Genomic DNA, 18096 nt, shown 5'->3' on the forward strand with positions numbered 1-18096 from the left:
TTTGACATCAGGAGCAAAATTAACTTCCTTTCATTTTATCTCCAACAACTCTACAATCTAAATTCCAAAACTATCAATTTTCTCTGTTCTCCTAGATTAATATGAACAAAACTTACACACTTGCACACCACACTCACACGCAAACTTACAGACCCCAAAAAGCCAAACTTCTGAGAAAGAAGGGAATATATGATTGGCTATATATCTAGAAAATTAAGAACTGCTCATTGCTCAATCGACAAAGACTGACACATGAGCTAGTTCTTTCATATCAGAAACTAGCAGGCCAAAGAATGCATGCTTTAGCAATATATTTACTTTTATAAAATTCTACTACAGCTAAGAAAAGTAACCTATTGCCTGTTGTATGTTACTTGCTAGTTGGAGGGCTGGGAATGAGAAAGATATGGACAAGGAAAAGGTGATCTACGTTCAGAGTCCCAAAACCTTAAGACATCACACATCGCAAACATGTAAGACTGCATCCAAAGGCCATTTCTCGTCAGAAACAGAACCTCTTTTCCTGCCCCTTCCCCCACTGACAATACTCACTTCTTGTCATCACCATTATGATCAACTCAATAACCATTTCAGAAAAAAGATCAAATCTACTGATTCCTAAATGAACAAAAATAGATACCACTATGTTCTCCTATCTTAAACACCTTGCCCACCGGCTATTTAGAACCAGAACTCGCCATGTGGCTGGCTACTTTTCCATCGTAACCAGTCAGCAAGGTGTTTAAAATCACTTAAATTAATGTAAGTGCAGGCACGAGTTATCTCGTGACGGGGCAGCAACGTTCGGACACAGAAACACACGTACACACGTGACTGGTCAGCAAGGTGTTTTAACAGCACATCAATATCACCACGACTGTTGTAATTAATATCTAATGTGGAACACAGACAGTGGTAACTGAGTATTTAAGTGGCTTGCCTAAGGGCAAGAATCAAGGATGAAAAGAGGCATTTTTTATGTTTGAGGAATACATTTCTATGAAAAGAGAGGGGAGAGGGATGTAATATTTAAAATCAGAACACTCCTGGGAAATCCAGGATAATTAAAACATGAAAAGAATTTTAAAATATCAATCTAAACTCAAGGTATAGATATGTTTCATAGGTAAGTGTAACAAGATTCTCACAGTGGCCAAAAGATGAGCACTATCCAGAAATAAAGACGCATGGGGGGCCTGGAAAGCCTAACTGCCTCCTCTAATACTATTTACCTCGCCTGCCTTTCTGTCAGACCCAAACTAGATGAAACGATGAAGACTGCGGGGGAAAAGAGCTCCCTCGTCTGAATTATCCGGCTATATACCCAACAGATTCTCTCCAGTTTGGCAGAAACTCACCCAAATATGAAGTTCCACACTTGGTGAAGAGAGATAATAGGAAAAAAGAGGCTAAGAGGTCCCATCAGCATAAAACCCTTAAAAGTGATATACCCAAAAACAAACCAAAAGAGGCTAGGTATCACTGAAGAAAAAAGTGCATATTAAAACCAACAGTAATCACAAAATGGGTTTCTGTTAGCCATATGCTAACAAAAAGAATATTAATAAATAAAAGATAATGCATTTTCTTTTTCTTTTTTGGTAGATTGCTAGATCCAGAAACACCAAGGCCATAGAAATATTTTGGAGAGAAATGAGTAATAAATGCATTAAAAGAAATGTCACTTTCTGTCCATTTAATAAATCACAAGGTGCTCTATCTTTAAAGAAGTAACTTTTAAATATTAGCATGTCATCACAGTTGTCACAAATGTAAAAAAAACCTTTAACATAAAAAAATGGGGGGAAATTGGTAGGCATTCTCTTAGAAATAAATGTCACTCACATATAATACCTTCAGAGAATTCACATTTGTGGAGTTACTTTCTATGGGTGTTATCTGTGCACCCAATACATAAGTTACCTGAGTGCCCTCATAAATATTCAACTACTTATTCTAAATAATGTAACACCAGTAATTTTTTAAAGGAGTTTCATGGAAAGTGCAGATATTTTAACTAAATAATAAAAAGTTGTGTGGCCCCAAATAAGATTCCTTTTTGTTCTCTTTTTCTGCCATGCCAGACTTTCTGAAACATATGAATCAAGTTACTGTCTAAGTATATCCTGAGTTTATTTTTAATTAAAGTTTTAGTAATAGGAAAAGGCTTTGCAACTATAAATATGGAAAGAACTTAACTAAATGTATCATTTTTTAAATTTCTTAAACAGCCAGCCAGAGTGCTATTTTTGAAACATAAATTGGATCCTACACTCTCCTGCTTTAAAAAAAAAAAAAAAAAGTCTTTCAATGGCTTTCCCTAGTCAGAGGGTAAAATCCAAAACCCTTAAAATGGGTTCTAAAGTCTCAAGTAAACTGGCCCCTTTTTGTATTACTCTTCCCCTTGATCACAATTCTTTGTTACTGGTCGTCTTGCTGTTCCCTGATGATACAAACTTTGCCTACTCCAAAGCCTGCACACGTTCCCTTTGCTTGGTTTAACATCATTTCCTCAGAGATGCTTTCCCCAAAACCTAATCCACAGACCTTAACCACAATCTAAATCTGATCACCCTGTATCACAGCAGTTCTCAAAGTGTGAGCCATAAATTCCTCAAGACCCTTTCAAGGAGTCCGCAACATCAAAACTATTTTCATGATAATACAAAGAAGTTATGTGCCTTTTTCAGTGTGATGACATCTGCACTTACGGTAGAAAAGTGAGTCTGGGTAAACTGCTGGCACATCAGAACTATGATCAAGGCAATGGAATCAAAATGTGCTAGGAGTTATGTATTCTTCTCCACACGTTTCTGGTGTGTTTTTAAAGGCCAGTTTTACTTAATTTCATTAAATCTTGAAATGTGAGTATAATTTTATAAAAATATTCTGTATGACAAAACGCATTCAATTTGTGGTGATAAATGCATAAAGGCACTTCTGCTGCATACAGAATATGTCTCAGGGAAAAGCATTAGTGTGACTGTGAGTAGTGAGCTAAACTAGACTTTTTTTTCATGGAACACAATTTTTACATCCAAAAATGACTGTAGACAAATTATAGTTATTGCAATTTAGGTAGCTGGCAGAAATTTTCTAACAGGATGATCAAAGTGAGCCTGCCACTTCAAAGAAGACATCTGACGTATTTGTTGCCAATAATAAAATTGAAGTTTTTAAGTGAAAATTAGACTTTTGCAAAACTTCTAATGCTGTGAGATTGACAGCTTCCTGATAGTTAAATATTTTTCTGATGAAACTGGTGTGATACTAACATGTGGTATTTTTTTTACATTGTATGATAAATGTCAACATTTGAAAGATCTATATAACTCAATAAGCAAATGCTTTCCAAATGTTCAATGCAAATGTTACAAAAATCATACAAAGGTAAAAAGATTCCTTCAAAGGGTAAGAGAGTGCAAAAGATGATTCTGATTGACACGTGGAAAATGACTTAGAGCGAAAGGTGAGAATGGAAGCTGACAGTACAGAACTTAACCTTCTCTAGAACTATTCTTTATTACTCTGAGTTCCCAAAAGGATGTTTTTTCTCTGTTTTCTCAAAGCACTCTGAAGACAGTGCAAATCCCAGAGGGGCACTTTCAAGAGAATACAAATATGACTGTCAATTATTATTTTTAACACTCAGACCTTCAAATTAATTTATTCAGAATTCAATTATTATATACTAATTACAAAAAATAATGGGATTACATCATCACCCATCGTTTGCCTCTCTTTTTACCGATCTCCTTCGTCGTTTTCCAAGTCTGTGGTTCTCTTGCTTTTTTATGTTTTATCTTTTTCCTTCCAGTCTCATTTTCCATCAAATTATTTAACACAAGTTTTCACTTCTACTGATATTGGCTACAAATTTAATTCAAGGGTACCCTTCCAGCACATATCATCATCAATAAGGATTTTGCCAAATAGAAAAATATTTGGGAAAAGCTGTTACATAAACTAACCTTGATGATAGCTGGTTTAAGGTCCAGGGTTAAATAAAGGAAACTTTTGAAAATCTTTCCAATCTGTTATCTATTTGCTCTTATGAAATAATTTAGTTAAAATTGCATATTAAACATGTATCAAGAAATATTTGTAAAGATGCCCCTCAAAACATCAAAAATGAGGCAGGGCTAACCAAAGCCTCATCAATTTGGCAACGTATCATTTTGTTTATTTAAAACTTACTAAAAGTAATTTTCAACAAAGGTACAGTACAATGAGTACACTACATAAAAACAAAAAAAGAGCACCTTTTTTGTTTTAAAAAACAACAAATTGCTCAAAGGAAAAAGAGTAGACTGTGGGTGAGATTTTCTTTTAAACTCACGACTGCTGTGAGTTACTTCTTTTAAATGATTATGCTTCATCTCTACTAGTACAGACGTACTACTATTACTAGTACTACTACTAACAATCAACATTAAGCGGAATTAAGACGGCTGATTTTATCTATTCACATAGTATGTATATAACTAGCAATACAGACTGGACCCTGATACCGGTTCACATGTAGTAAATTAACCATTTAAAGAAAATGCTGGTCAGAAAATTAGTAACTTAGGTGGCTATTTCCAGCAGATATGTTTGAAAGTTCATGTTTCTCATTTTAGAGAGTGATATACTACTCAGTCTCAATTTGTGAGGAAGATTTTTATAAAGGTAATTTCAGAGCTGTCATCAATATTAAACGCTTATATGCTTCAAAAACCCTATGGAATACACTGTCCAATCCTAAATTCAGATAACCTTATCCTGTCAACAAGAAATTATTCTTTCATTAACCACAACTTAAACAAGTACAATAAATAATTTTAAATTACAAAGTGATTAAAATACAATAGAGGGCTTTGCATTTTTCTTAAAAATGCTCATCTCCAGATTTTCAAAAACATAATAAAAATTTAACCAATGTTTAACTGTTAGTGTTCCTGGACCCAATTCCAAAATGGGGGGGGGGGCTGTTCTCCACAACTCCAACAAGCAATTCTTGGACACTTTGCCTGGAGATAGCATCAGACTTCACAGATTATGGGTTCAGTCCTACAAGACTGCTCCCACAACCCCCACTTTACATGCCAGTCGGAAACCTAGGTTGTAACCTGTACTTCTGACAGACTGGCTATAAACCAGGGGTTCCATGACCCCCTCCTTAGGTTCCATTAATTTGCTAGAGCAGCTCACAGAACTCAAAGAAACATTTTACTTACAAAACCACTGGTGTATTATAAAAGGATGCATAGGGTGAGGTGTGGGGAAAGGAAATGGAACATCCGTGCCCTCTCCAGAGCACCACTCTCCCTGAGATCTCACCAACCCGAAGCTCTCCGAGCCTATCCTTTTGGGTTTTGATAGAGGCTTCAATACATAGTCATGATTGTTTAAATCATTGGGCACTGGCAACTGATTCAACCTCCAGGCCTTCTTCAATCCCCAGAGGCCAGGAGCAGGACTGAAAAGATCCCACCCTCTAATCACGTGACTGGTTCTCCTGGCAGCCAGCCCCTATCCTAGGTGGGACCCAAACATCACCTCATTACACCTCTCTGTAAGGAGACACCTTTATCATACGCAACACTCAGGGGAATTCCAAGGGTTTGGGGACCCGTGTGTGAGTCAGGAACTGTGGATGAATACCAAACATACATGAGAAATACATTTTGGTCATCTGGATTACCAAATATGTATTTCTTATAAATCACAATATCACATTAACCTTCTAACATTTCCAGAACTAAACATTTTACCAACCAAGGGGAAGGTAAAAACTAAATGTTCAGACAATGAAAGATAGTATTAAAGCTTTCTATAACCTATAAAAGATATAATCAAATTTATAAAAAGTCAACTTCCTAATGAAATACAGTATATAATAACAGTAAGTATACAAAACAAATTACTTCAGTGACAAAGCAATTATGATATAATTCCCAGCATTATCCCATAACAAAACCGTCTCTAACTTTATTACTTACGTAATAGATGGATCCACTTGTTTGTAAGCATGAGCAGCACAAGACCCACAGTACGTGTATCCTGCATGGCTATAAAACAAAATATTTTTTAAACTTAATAATCATCAGATTCAAAAATCAAGATATTCTGAAAAAAACTTCTGAAAGAAATATAACTCTGGTAAACATAAGTGAACAGATTAAAAAGCAATGTAACTAATAATGAACTTCTAGGTGATAATAGGAAACATAATTGTTCTGTGTTCCTATATTAAATTTTAAAAAGAAGTGTGCGATTTTTTTAGTCAGAAGAAAAGTTCGATCTGGAGATATCCAAAGCTTACTTGAAGATGCTAATGGAACACTAATGGAGTATGGGTTTTTAACATTCCCCTTCAATACCATTAACAGACTGTCCCGTAACAATGATCAGACCAAGACCAAGTCAAATCAGAGCAAAACAACACCCTACAGCTACAAGGCAGTCCCCGCCAGGTGAGAGGCCTGGCCCTCTTCCGTCCCCTTTCCACCTGTGAGGTGACTGCCTCCGCAACGCACTTTCCCCTCGTGACTCACTCAAGTTACCCAATCTAGGAACATTTCCCTGAGTGCTTTCTTATTCGTGTGTGGCCAGTGGTATACTGGTAAATATTTAACAACTGGCTCTGCGGGGGAAGTATACATATACATATGTAAATAAGTTCATTATAAATCTAACTTAATTAAAAAGATATGTACCACACGACTTACAAATAATGAAAAAATATGTGATACTCTTTATTGCAAATTCCACATAGCCAACTGTCACATAGTTTTCACTGATTTTACCTTGACTCCTTTATTCATAGCCAAAGACGGCTGCAGTTGACAAGAGTGAAACAATGACAACACTCATTCAACAATGACATGAATGACTTCTTTACTGATTAGATAATAGCTTTCAAATACTAGAAAGAATATTTCCTTCCTCGCTTTTTTGTGCCATTCATAATGTAAAGGCTATAGACACAACATAATTTTAAGTTGAATCTGCATTATTAACCTTCCCTTATTACTGTCTTAAGACAGAAAATCAAGCCCTGGCCAGGTAGCTCAGCTGGTTAGAGTGCCATCCCAACAAGCCAAGCTTGTGGGTTCAGTCCCCACTCAGGGCACATACAAGAATCAACCAATGAAGCATAAATAAGTGGAACAACAAATTGATGTTTTTCTTTCTCCCTTCCCCCCCATCTCTAAAAAGTAATTTGTTTTTAAAATCAATCAATAAAAATTTTTTTAAAAGATCAAAAAATAAAAAAAATAATAATAATAAAGCCCTAATTTGTAGCAATTTGCCAACAATATGGAGTAAATCACTCCTCCAATATGACCAATTTCAAGATGCCCAGTAACCTGAAAAGACAAAACACAGTCTTGAAGAAAATATTTGTAAACATATATCTAATAAAGGATTTGTATCTGAATACATCAAAAACACCTAAACAAACAACCCAATACTTTAAAAAAATAGGTAACTGTTTTTGCAAGACACAGAGTTCTGAAGATTGGTTGCACATCATGAATATACTTACCACTGTTCTGAGCTGTTCACGTAAATGGTAAAAAATGGTTAAGATGGTAAATTTTGTTATGCATATTTTATCACAATTTTTAAAAAATTTTAATAGGAAAACATGTGAATAGATACTTCATCAAAGAATACATTGGGATGGCAAATAAGCACATAAAAGAATGCTCAACTTCACTTAGTCATTAAGGAAAGGCAAATTAAAACTAAAATGAGCTACCACTCAACACTCACTACAATAGCTAAAATTAAAGAGTGACCACACCAAGTACGGCAAGGATGTAGAACTGAAACTCAATCTGTACTTGTGGAAATGTAAAACAGTACAACTACCTTGGAGAACAGTTGGCAATTTCTTAAAAAGTTAAACATACTCTGCCCTATGACGCAAGACATTCCACTACCTAAAAAAAAAAAGGCAACGTGTCCACATCAAGATTTGTACACTAAAGTACATCCCAGTTTTATTTCCAATAGCCAAAAACTGGAAACTAAATAACCCTCAAAACATGAATGGAGACCTAGGTGTTTGGCTCAGTGGTTAGAGCATCAGCCTGTGGACTGAAGGATCCCGGGTTTGATTCTGGCCAGGGGCACGTGCCTAGTTTGCAGGCTCGTCCCAGGCCCTGGTCAGGGTGGGGCAACCAAGCGATGTGCCTCTCTCACATTAATGTTTCTTTCTCTCTCCTTTCCACTCTCTGTGAAAAAGAACGGAAAAAATATCCTCAGGTGAGGATTTAAAAAAAAAAAAAAGGTGAATAGATAAATAAATTTAGGTATATCCATGCAATAGAATACTCTTCAGTAATACAAAGGAATGAACTATTGACACAAATAATTGTACTTAAAATGGTAAAAAAAATCAATAAAGAAATATACTAAGTAAGAGAAGGCAGACAAAAAAAGTTCATACTATGTGATTCTATTTACACAACTCTAGCAAATATAAGTAATCTGCAAGGTGGGGCAAAAGTAGGTTTCCAGTTGTTCATATGGAAAATAACACAATACTTAATAAATAACAATATAAGAATCAGCTGTTTTGCATACCCACAACTGTAAACCTACTTTTGCCCCACCCTGTACAGTGACAGAAAACATATCAGTGGATGTGGAAGAAGAATTACAAAGGGTACAAGGAAACCTGAGGATGGTGAATATGTTCATTATCATAACAGTGGTGACAGTTTCATAGGTGTATACATAGCTCAAACTTATCAAACTGTGCACGTTACATATACGTAGCTATATGCTAATCATACCACAGTGAAGCTCTATTTGTAAAATGCTCCTCACCTGCCCTGGCTGGCAGGGCCCAGTGCTTGGGGTGCCATCCCACACACCGAAATGTGGTCGGTTCCATTCCCCGTCAAGGCACACACACAGGTTTGGGATTCAATCCCTGGGAGGGAACCAACTGATGTGTCTCTCTGTCTCTGTCTCTCTTTTCATTCCTCACTCTCTAAAATCAGTAAAAGCATTTCCCTGGGTGAGGATTTAACATAAGTAAATAAATGACACTCATCTGAACCAGTCTAAGATGCGAATGTTAGAAAGAGATTCACGTAAGTCAATCCCAGCAACACAAAACAGGGATGTGCTTACTTGGGAGCTACATAATATGGGACACACACTAAGCACACGGAATTCACCCAGGGCTTTATCAGTCAGATTTATGGTAATCACTCTATCCAAGGGAGCCTATTAAGTTGCCTAATACAGTAATATTCCCAACAACGCCAGAAGGAAAGGTACTCTGTTCTATGGCTCAGCAAACACAGCTTTGTTGTCATCCTATACTGATCTGGATACTCTAGCTTAATCAGGGGCTGTATTTCACCTGGTTATATCCCCAATCTTTCAGGGCTCAAGAGCCCAATACTGACCGCTTCACATTCCTAACACCTGTTCCTGATTTTAACATTACTGGCTCACCCTTGTCAATTCAAAAATATGCTATCTTGCCTGGCCATGTGGGCCTTAAAAACCATCTGATCCATCTGGATCTGCTCTGGTCTCAAATCCAAATTACATCTTAGATTTTCAACACTGCTTTGCTCTCAGTTGTCACTCATATCCCATTCCTCCACTTCCCATCCTTATACCTTAAACTGGTCCTTCCATCTGAGATTTGCTTTTCAGACTCTAGCTCTATTTCCCATTCTTGAATTTAAAGGCCCTAACCCCCATACTCTGATCTCTAAATCAACCTGTCTTTCTAGGATGAGCCTCTCCCAGTTTCACTAATCCTGTTCCTACCCAAACTCAGTTCTTCAACATCAGAAAGTCTTCTTAGAAGCATTGGACTCTTGAAGTACTGGAAGGACAGAAATAGTAAGAATAGAAGGGCAGGGGCATGAAGGAAGAGCATAAAGCCTGAAGAAAGAACATAAGCAAATGTCCAAGTGTATGATGCAGATGAGAAAACATGAGACTGGCTGGAGTGGAACGAGAGGGGAATGCTAAGCCAGAGTCAGACAGGAACCTGGGGCTTGATAACACATGACTGGAAAACTGTCGCATGCTCTTGAAGAAGGGAGTGACAATCTGAAGCTTTTATTCGTTTACTACTGAGAAACACTGAGCACAAAGGACACGTCAGAAGCAGGAGTTAAGTAAAGCTCTCTTGGAAACTGTGGCATGAGGTAGTAACGTCATGGTCTACAATGGTGTCAGTAGCAGTGGGAAATGAGAAATGAATGCTCTAGTCTAAAAAGGGAAACTGACATATCTTAGTGACAGAGCAGGCATAGGAGGGTGAGGAGGAAAAGGAAGATGGCTCTGATTACGGTAAAACTACCGTGGACCGAGGGTCAGGCACCCTTCTGTGTAACTCACAGCACTAACTCATTTAATCCTTACACCAACACTATGAGATAGGAATTATTATTTTTCTCATTTTATAGATGAAGAAACTAAAGGAGAAAGGTTAAGAAACCTGCTCAGACAGTAAGCAGCCGCCCCAGGAATTAAAGCCAGGCCGTAGAGCTCCAGAACCCATTCTTAACCACATTTGAAGGAACAAGGGAAGGAGTCCATGGAGAGGAAAAGCAACAACCAAAAACCTGAAAGGATGCATAAATAAGTAAAACAACAAATCAAAATTTCCCCCTCCTAAGAAAAATCAACCAATAAATAGAAATTTTCAAGTAAAAATTAGAAATAAAAAAATTTTAAAATATAAAACCTAGAAGAATCATACCTCCAATAAGACTACAGGGAAGGACAACAGTTTTGAAAACATAATTGAGGTAAATATGTTTTATAAGAGAACTCAGATTTCATGAATTCAGTCTTTCTGAAGTTGAAGACTTAAGTCTACTTGAAGGAAAGACAAAATAGTTCTGAAGAGTGGAAGAGTCTTAGTTTGGAGTGAGGATACATTGCAGAGTATTTTTAAAAAGTCATTAAGTATACCATCCATCTTAAACTCCATGATGAGGAAATCTAATTCACGAAAGGACCAAGATCATAGTCAAAGAAGAGAATTCCTAATACTTTCCTTTATCCTGGCCCAGATATATGATCATGAAGAAAGACACAGTAATGATGATGGAACCTCACCACTGATCCTCTGTTCTTGCCTCCTTCTTTTGCTAATAGAATCTATGATTCTACATTTACGTGGAAACAAGTTTCATTAAGGGATCACTCCTAATAGAGGAGGCTTCACCAAGGGAACATCTAAGGTTTTTTTATTTTACACTTAATAGCCAGAAGACCAATAAAAATTTGAGTATGCATCGTAAAAGTATGTCCCAGTCAGTCTTTTAAAGGCTATTAAAATCCCAAACACAAAGTCACCCATGCTAACTTTTCCAGGTCACCCTGGCTCCCAATGTAACTTTTCATGAAAGCAAATACAAAATTATACTTTAATATCTACAATTATTAGGCTAAACCATGCCTCTAAAAAGTGATCCTGCTTTTAACAGGGAGTGCTTCTGCTTCTCCCTTTCCTCCTACACAGTAGACCCTTTGCACTGGGAAATCCAGCTCCTCTCTGTCCACAATTTCTGTGCCCCCCCCCCCAGAGCTGCAGTCAAAGGAGGGTACAAGGTCACTGTCCATGATCACTCACAGGTTAAGTGACAGTTTCCCACACAGCAACCTTGCAGTGTGCTGTGATTTAAATACCTATGTCAGGAAAATTACCAGTTACTACATGACATGAACTTTCATTTGTTCAGTCTCAGAATGCCAAGCCAAGGTTATAGGTGAATAGTATAAACTGTGAATGCCAAGAGTTTACCTCACATTCTATGAGAGGCTTTTCATCAAAGAAAATATAGGGAATAATAAAAGAAGCCTTACCTGGATTCAACAAAATCAGGCTCTCATACTCCTAGTTCGACTTAATAGCAGAAAAAATGCAAAATAAGAAGACTGGACTAGATGAAATGAGAAGACTGGACCAGAGGAACTAAGATCTCTATTAATAAGAAAAGTCTCTAAGATCTACTTAAGCTAAAGTATGACCTGGCAAGCTACAAAATAAATGTAAAAACACCTGTGAACATATGGAATCAACCTGATGACACTGGCCCTAAACAATCTGCAGAAGCAGCAGCCTCCACATTGCCTCTCTCAATTTTACTTTGCTGTGCCCAGCCTTTTATTATTTTCTTTCATAGGCACTGCTCAACGGCCCTCAAGATTCTTGCTTCAATAAACAATATGAACAGATGATGATATCCCCCCAAAATGTCCAGTTAGACAGTCATTATCCAGAATATTTTATTTTTACAAAATGGAATCTCACAAACATTAAGTAAACAATACTATGAGCTAAAGAAAGTTATTGAAGTTATCCAAGTCGAACAGGAATAAACTAACCACAATATTGCATATCTAGATATTTTCACTGCCAAAATAGATAGGACTTCAGATGCTGGCACGAATACCTATTGCTTAATGTAAACAAGGGTGAGAAATAAACAAGGTGACTACCTCCAGTACCTTAAATTAACTACATCATTTGTGGAAATTCATTGTCTCATGATGTACACTGGGAGAGCTCTACAGGTATGCTTCACTAAACACAACCTGGTGTTCTATATAAATGTTTCTAACCTTTTAACTTTCTTTAACTAGTTTTTACATTAAAAGTAATACAGGAACACAGTAAAAAAAAAGTCAAATAAAGAAGGGTAAACAATGAAAAGTGAAAGTATCCTTTATTCCATACTACTCCTACTAGGTTAACTACTAACAAGTTAAACTTTATTTTAAATGTATGAGGGGAGGCTTCAATAAGGCATAGTATCTGCTATATAGTAAAAATATAATTAAATAAGCCCCTTCCCCAATTATGATTATATTTTCATATTCAATAAGAGGTTTCTTAAGTGATGCATACCTGCAAGCTCCATTCTAAGGGTTGCTGAGATATCCCTGCATACTGCAAGACAAACAACAATTTTGGCAGTCACAGTAGAAAGGCTTTTGGAACTCCTAGTTCATGAGATCATTTCAATATATATATCCCTGAGACACATACTGTCTCCTGTGCCTCGAGATAAGTAAGGTAGTTTTAAATTTAAGCAAAGGATATTTTTTAATCAAATTAAATTATTTTGAATCCCCCAAATGTGCCTGCCTATATGTCATATAGGTTAGAATCTATTAAGATTGATCAACAGTTGGCTTATGGGTCAATATTTATTCTTTAATGACATTTTATTTAATCTACATCAATATAAAAATGAGCAATCTGTTTAAGCACTTTAAAAAGTGCGCTGCGTTCTGAGTTTGTTTTCTTAAGGTTCTCCTTATATGATTTATGCCTATAAAGCAAAATCTAAGAAAAGTTGGTTCCAGAGAGCTAGAATTTATAAAAATTTAAAGTATGTTTTTGATAGACTTGATTTACAATAAAAGCAGAAATCTTAAAATTTTAAGTTTTCTAAGTACTATATAAGCGTATTCTTACCAAAAAACCTTTGTGCCTATGTAACAATAAAATATCTGTTGTTACTTTTCTACCTCAAAAACAAAAAGTAACTCTGCAAAGGAAAATAATTACTTCTGGAAACTACATAAGATAAATGACTACTTAGTTTTCGTATGTTAACAAAATGGATTTGCCTATATGTGCACTACCGTTACAAAGTCACTATATAGCAAAAACATGCAAACCAAAGCCAAAACTATTTTCAAACTTTCTTTTTAAAACTTAAGGTAACTTGGAAATCTTTTCTAAATCAATACATTTATAACTTAGGCTCATCATTTCACTTCCCGGGCCACTGCCAATGATTTCAATTTTAAACTAACTACAAAAAGAAAACAAGTCTAGGTACTTCTTCATGAATAACTACCCTCAAGTTAATTACACGTTGACTCAGCTCAGCGCCCACGTTTGGAACAAGTTTTAACTAGGAAGGCAGCGTACCACAACAGTCCCATACCAGCGAAGTAAGGGACAAGACAACAGAACCTGGCTCACGCGTTACCACAAAGAGAGCCACTGTTTCTCACACAAAGATCTCACTTCAGTACCTTCCATCTTGAATAAAAATTCTCCCGACACCATATTTCCACTGCCCTATTTCCTTAATGTACAGCAAAATTCCTCAAAAAAACTATCTATACTCACAATCTTCATTTCACTCTGACTTTTTCTTGAACCCACACCACACCAACCATGCTTTCATCCCCACCACCCCAAAAAAATTGTTCTTACCAAGGTAACCGGCCATGTCCACACTGCAAACTAACGGCAATTCCGAGTCCTCCTCTCACTTGACCAAGTGGCAGAAATCCGCACAGCTGACCCCTTTCTCCTCCCCGACACGTTTTCATCCTTTGCCTCCCAGAATCACGCTTACCCTTGGTTTTCCTCCTTGCTCCCGGGTCTCCTTTGCAAATGCTCTTCACTCTGCCCCCTAAATAAAGTTGGCTTGCTAAGGGGCTCAGTCCTGAACCTCTTCTCTTCTCTACCTTTACTTTCCTCCCCAGGCAATTCACAGCCTGTGATATATACACCAAAACAACCTGGTCCTTCTTCCCGGTAGTAGAGATTCATGTATCTGGCTGCCCATGTGAAAGCTCCACCGGGGTAGCTGACAGGCATCTCAGCATTAACATGGTCAAAGTCAAATCCTCGATTCTACATAAACACTTCCACTCCCACCTCCACCCAGTTGCTCCTTATCAGTAGAGAAGCAATTCTTCCAGTTTCACAGGCCAACGCTTAAGTTACCCTTAACTCTTCTTCTATTTTATTGGTTCTAACCTTCAAAACATATCCAGAATATACTGCTTTTCATCACCTCCACCACTAGCCCTTAGTCAAAGCCACTGTGTCACCTCTTTTCTGTACTATTCTCATAAGCCTCCCAAACTGGACTCCCTGTTCCCACAGAACAGAACATCCATACAGCCGGCAAGAGTAATCCTTTTCCAACCTAAGTCAGGTCATGTTACTTTTCTGCTGAAAACTTCTCATGACGTGCCATTTCACTTGGAATAAAAACCAAAGTTTTTATGATAGCCTACAAAGCTCTCCATGACCTAGCCCCTGCTGCCTGTCTCATCCACTGCTCTTTCACTAACACGCACCACTCCGGCTGCACTGGCCTCCTTGCTTTTCCTCAAACACACTAAGCAGGTCCTGCCCCAGAGCCTCTGTCCTTGCTGCTCTCCATCCTGAAACCCTTTCCCTGGGCAGTGCACCATTTAGGCTCAAACATTACCTTATCTAGGAGACCTATTCTTATTACCATAAAAGTAGCAATTCCCTACCCAGATTGTCACTCAACCCTCTTTTTTGCTTTATTTTTCTTCTTAGTACCCATTAGCACCTGACACTGAATATAATCATTGAAGTGTTTACCGTCTATCTTCGCCACATACTAAAAGGCAAGCATTATGAGAGAACACATTCTGATTTATTCAAAAAACATCACAAAGAAGAGTACCTGGCATTTAGCCTGGTACATACTTGCTGAATGACTAAATAAGTCGCTGCAAGTCATTATGCTAAAAGTTCAATAAAGATTAGCTCATTTAATCATCAAAAAAACAACATGGAGGTACTATTATTCCAATTATACTAATGAGACAAAGGCACAAGAGATTAAATAACTTGTATGTCACAAAGCTTCCCTGTATCCATTAAATGAGATCAAGTTAGAACATACAAATCAAGTACTTAACAAAATGTTTGGTACATAAAATGCTTAACATTTATGGAACACTTATCACGTGCCAAACAGTGTAGGCTCTTGATGTGTATTTAATCATTTAATTCTCATATTGTTTAATAAGTGATTGCTATTATTATTTTCACTATTTTTTATTTATCAGGGTACCAACCTTAACTCAACAGAAGTCATAAAAGCTGCTGCTGTGAGTAGAAACTCCACAAACTCCAACTTTTACTCTTCTCAGAAAAATGTTAACATGTGCTTAAAAAACAATGTGTTTTTAATATTAGCACTGGAAACCAAATCAAAATTAACTGAATTCATATCATACAAACACATCATAAACTGTACATTTGCTCTCTCTTAGTTCTAAAAAACCCTCTAACAAAGACAAAACAGTCACAGATTTTCATTACAAAAGAAAATCTACCCCTCTGGCAAAACTCTGGTTGCTATTCCATATTGCACCGTATTATGGTTAAAGCATATTTTTCAAAGTTAAAAATTATCTGGATTAAAGTAGATCTTTTTCATGTTTAAAATCAAGCTTACTCATTTACATCAATTATTCACCAAAATCAAGTCTAACTAATGTAAAAAGCCCTCTGTTTTAAAAGTCAGTTTTATTACCAAAAATAAAATTTGAAATTACTGCATCTGAGAAAATTAAGTAGCCAATTTCCTTTATCCTTGAGTTAAAGTGAAAGCCACGGGAGTCATGAAATTTATTGAATATAATTTCGTCAGCTCAACATATCTTTTGGGTTTTGGTTTATAGCTCAACCTGTAGATACTCATTCTTTATTAACAATTAACATGTGAAATATTCTGGGTAAGAACCCTTAAAACTTACGGTGCAATTATGGCTCTAGCAGGTCTTTTTGTAGACTGTACTTGTGAAAGCCAACCTTCTAGCTGTGCGTTCAGCTGCGGTCCTATAAAGAGAGAGAGAGGGAGACGAGTCAGCAAAGCAATGTACTGTAGGTGATCATATAGGACACAAAACCCTCATTGAACCTATTTGGGACCAAAATAGCTTACTGGGCAGTGGGACATCAGTCTGGATGTTAATACCCGAAACTTAACCAGCTACATACCAAGTCTCCATAGAAGCAGTATGGTGGGGCCACATGCTGATTAAACTAAGCTTGCATTTAGATATTCGCTTTTTATTTTAATCCTCACCCAAGGATATTTTTTCCATTGATTTTCAGAGAGAGTGGGAGAAAGGGGGAGAGAGAAGAGGAGAGAGGGGTAGAGAGAGGAGGAGAGAGAGGGGGACAGAGAGGGAGGGGGGAGAGAGGGGAAGAGAGGAGGAGAGAGGGGGAGAGAGGCGGAGAGAGAGGGGGAGGGAGAGGGGGTGGAGAGGGGGAGGGAGGGGGAGGAAGAGGGGGAGGGGAGAGAGGGGGAGGGAGAGGGGGAGGAGGGAGAGGGGGAGGGAGAGGGAGGGGAGGAGGGAGGGGGAAGGGGGAGAGAGGGGGAAGAGAGAGGAGAGGGGAGGGGGAAAAAGAGGGGGAGAGGGTGGAAGGGAGAGGGGGAGAGAGGGAGGAAGAGGGGGGAGATGGAGAGAGAGACAGACAGACAGACAGACAGACACTGGCGTGAAAGAGATATATTGGCTGGCTGTCTCCTACACATGCCCCGACCAGGGCTGGGGATCCAGCTTGCAACCTAGGTAATGTGCCTTTGGCCGGAATCAAACCCAGGACCCTTCAGTACACAGGCTGAAGGTCTGACCACAGCCAAACCGGCCAGGGCCATTTGCTTATTTATTTACAACAGTATTCATTCCAGAACAACAACAATACGATCTACAATTTGAAGGGATATTTAAACAAAATAAAACAAGAAGCAGAAAACTGTTAGTATGTGAAAGAAAATAATTGAGTAAATTTTTTTAGAGCACCAAAACCTGCTCTAAAATCATTCCCACACCCAATAAACTTTTCTTCCATCCACTCCAGCCCCCTACTCCCATGATCATATCAATAGCCAGTATCTACACTACCTCAAAAATCTCAATTTCCAGCATCCCCTCTCTTCACTTCCTATCTTTGCAGTTCACTCCTAGAAATCTGCTGATTCAAAGACTCTGTTCTTACAACTGTCTCAATCTCCTGCACTAACTTGTCCCTCTTTACTCGATCATTGCCATTAGTGTGGAAGTATGAGACACTAGCAGACTGAATTCCCCAACTACCACCCCAGTGTCCACTGCCCACCATGCCCTCTCCTTTACTTCTTACCTGCCTAAGACTCAGTCATCCCCTTGCCTGTCACCTCACTCCCTTGCTCCTCTCCTCACAGGCAAATCAGAGCTAAAACCAACTTCCTACTCAACACAGTACCTCCACCCGAACAGCCAAATGGGACTGAAAAGAAACACAACCACATGAACTCTGAGATTATACCCATA

The 18096-nt window shown here is 37.8% G+C and overlaps 1 protein-coding gene across 5 annotated transcripts in view; it reads right to left on the bottom strand.

The window, feature by feature from the left end:
• Positions 1–18096, bottom strand: part of MEMO1 (mediator of cell motility 1) — an 83219-nt gene that overhangs the window by 33214 nt on the left and 31909 nt on the right. For 3 of the 5 annotated variants that reach the window (XM_081156234.1, XM_081156236.1, XM_081156235.1), the window contains exons 2-3: positions 16534–16615; positions 5985–6053 (exon numbers count right to left, since the gene is read on the bottom strand). In XM_081156234.1, the coding sequence (XP_081012360.1) occupies positions 5985–6053; positions 16534–16615 (151 nt within the window). Of the gene's footprint in view, positions 1–5984; positions 6054–12889; positions 12932–16533; positions 16616–18096 lie in introns of those variants that run through there. The other 2 variants (XM_081156237.1, XM_081156238.1) reach the window with 2 other exon arrangements.

The sequence above is a fragment of the Miniopterus schreibersii genome (genome assembly GCF_964146895.1).
Source record: "Miniopterus schreibersii genome assembly, chromosome: 13".
NCBI classification, from domain to species: Eukaryota; Metazoa; Chordata; class Mammalia; order Chiroptera; family Miniopteridae; genus Miniopterus; species Miniopterus schreibersii.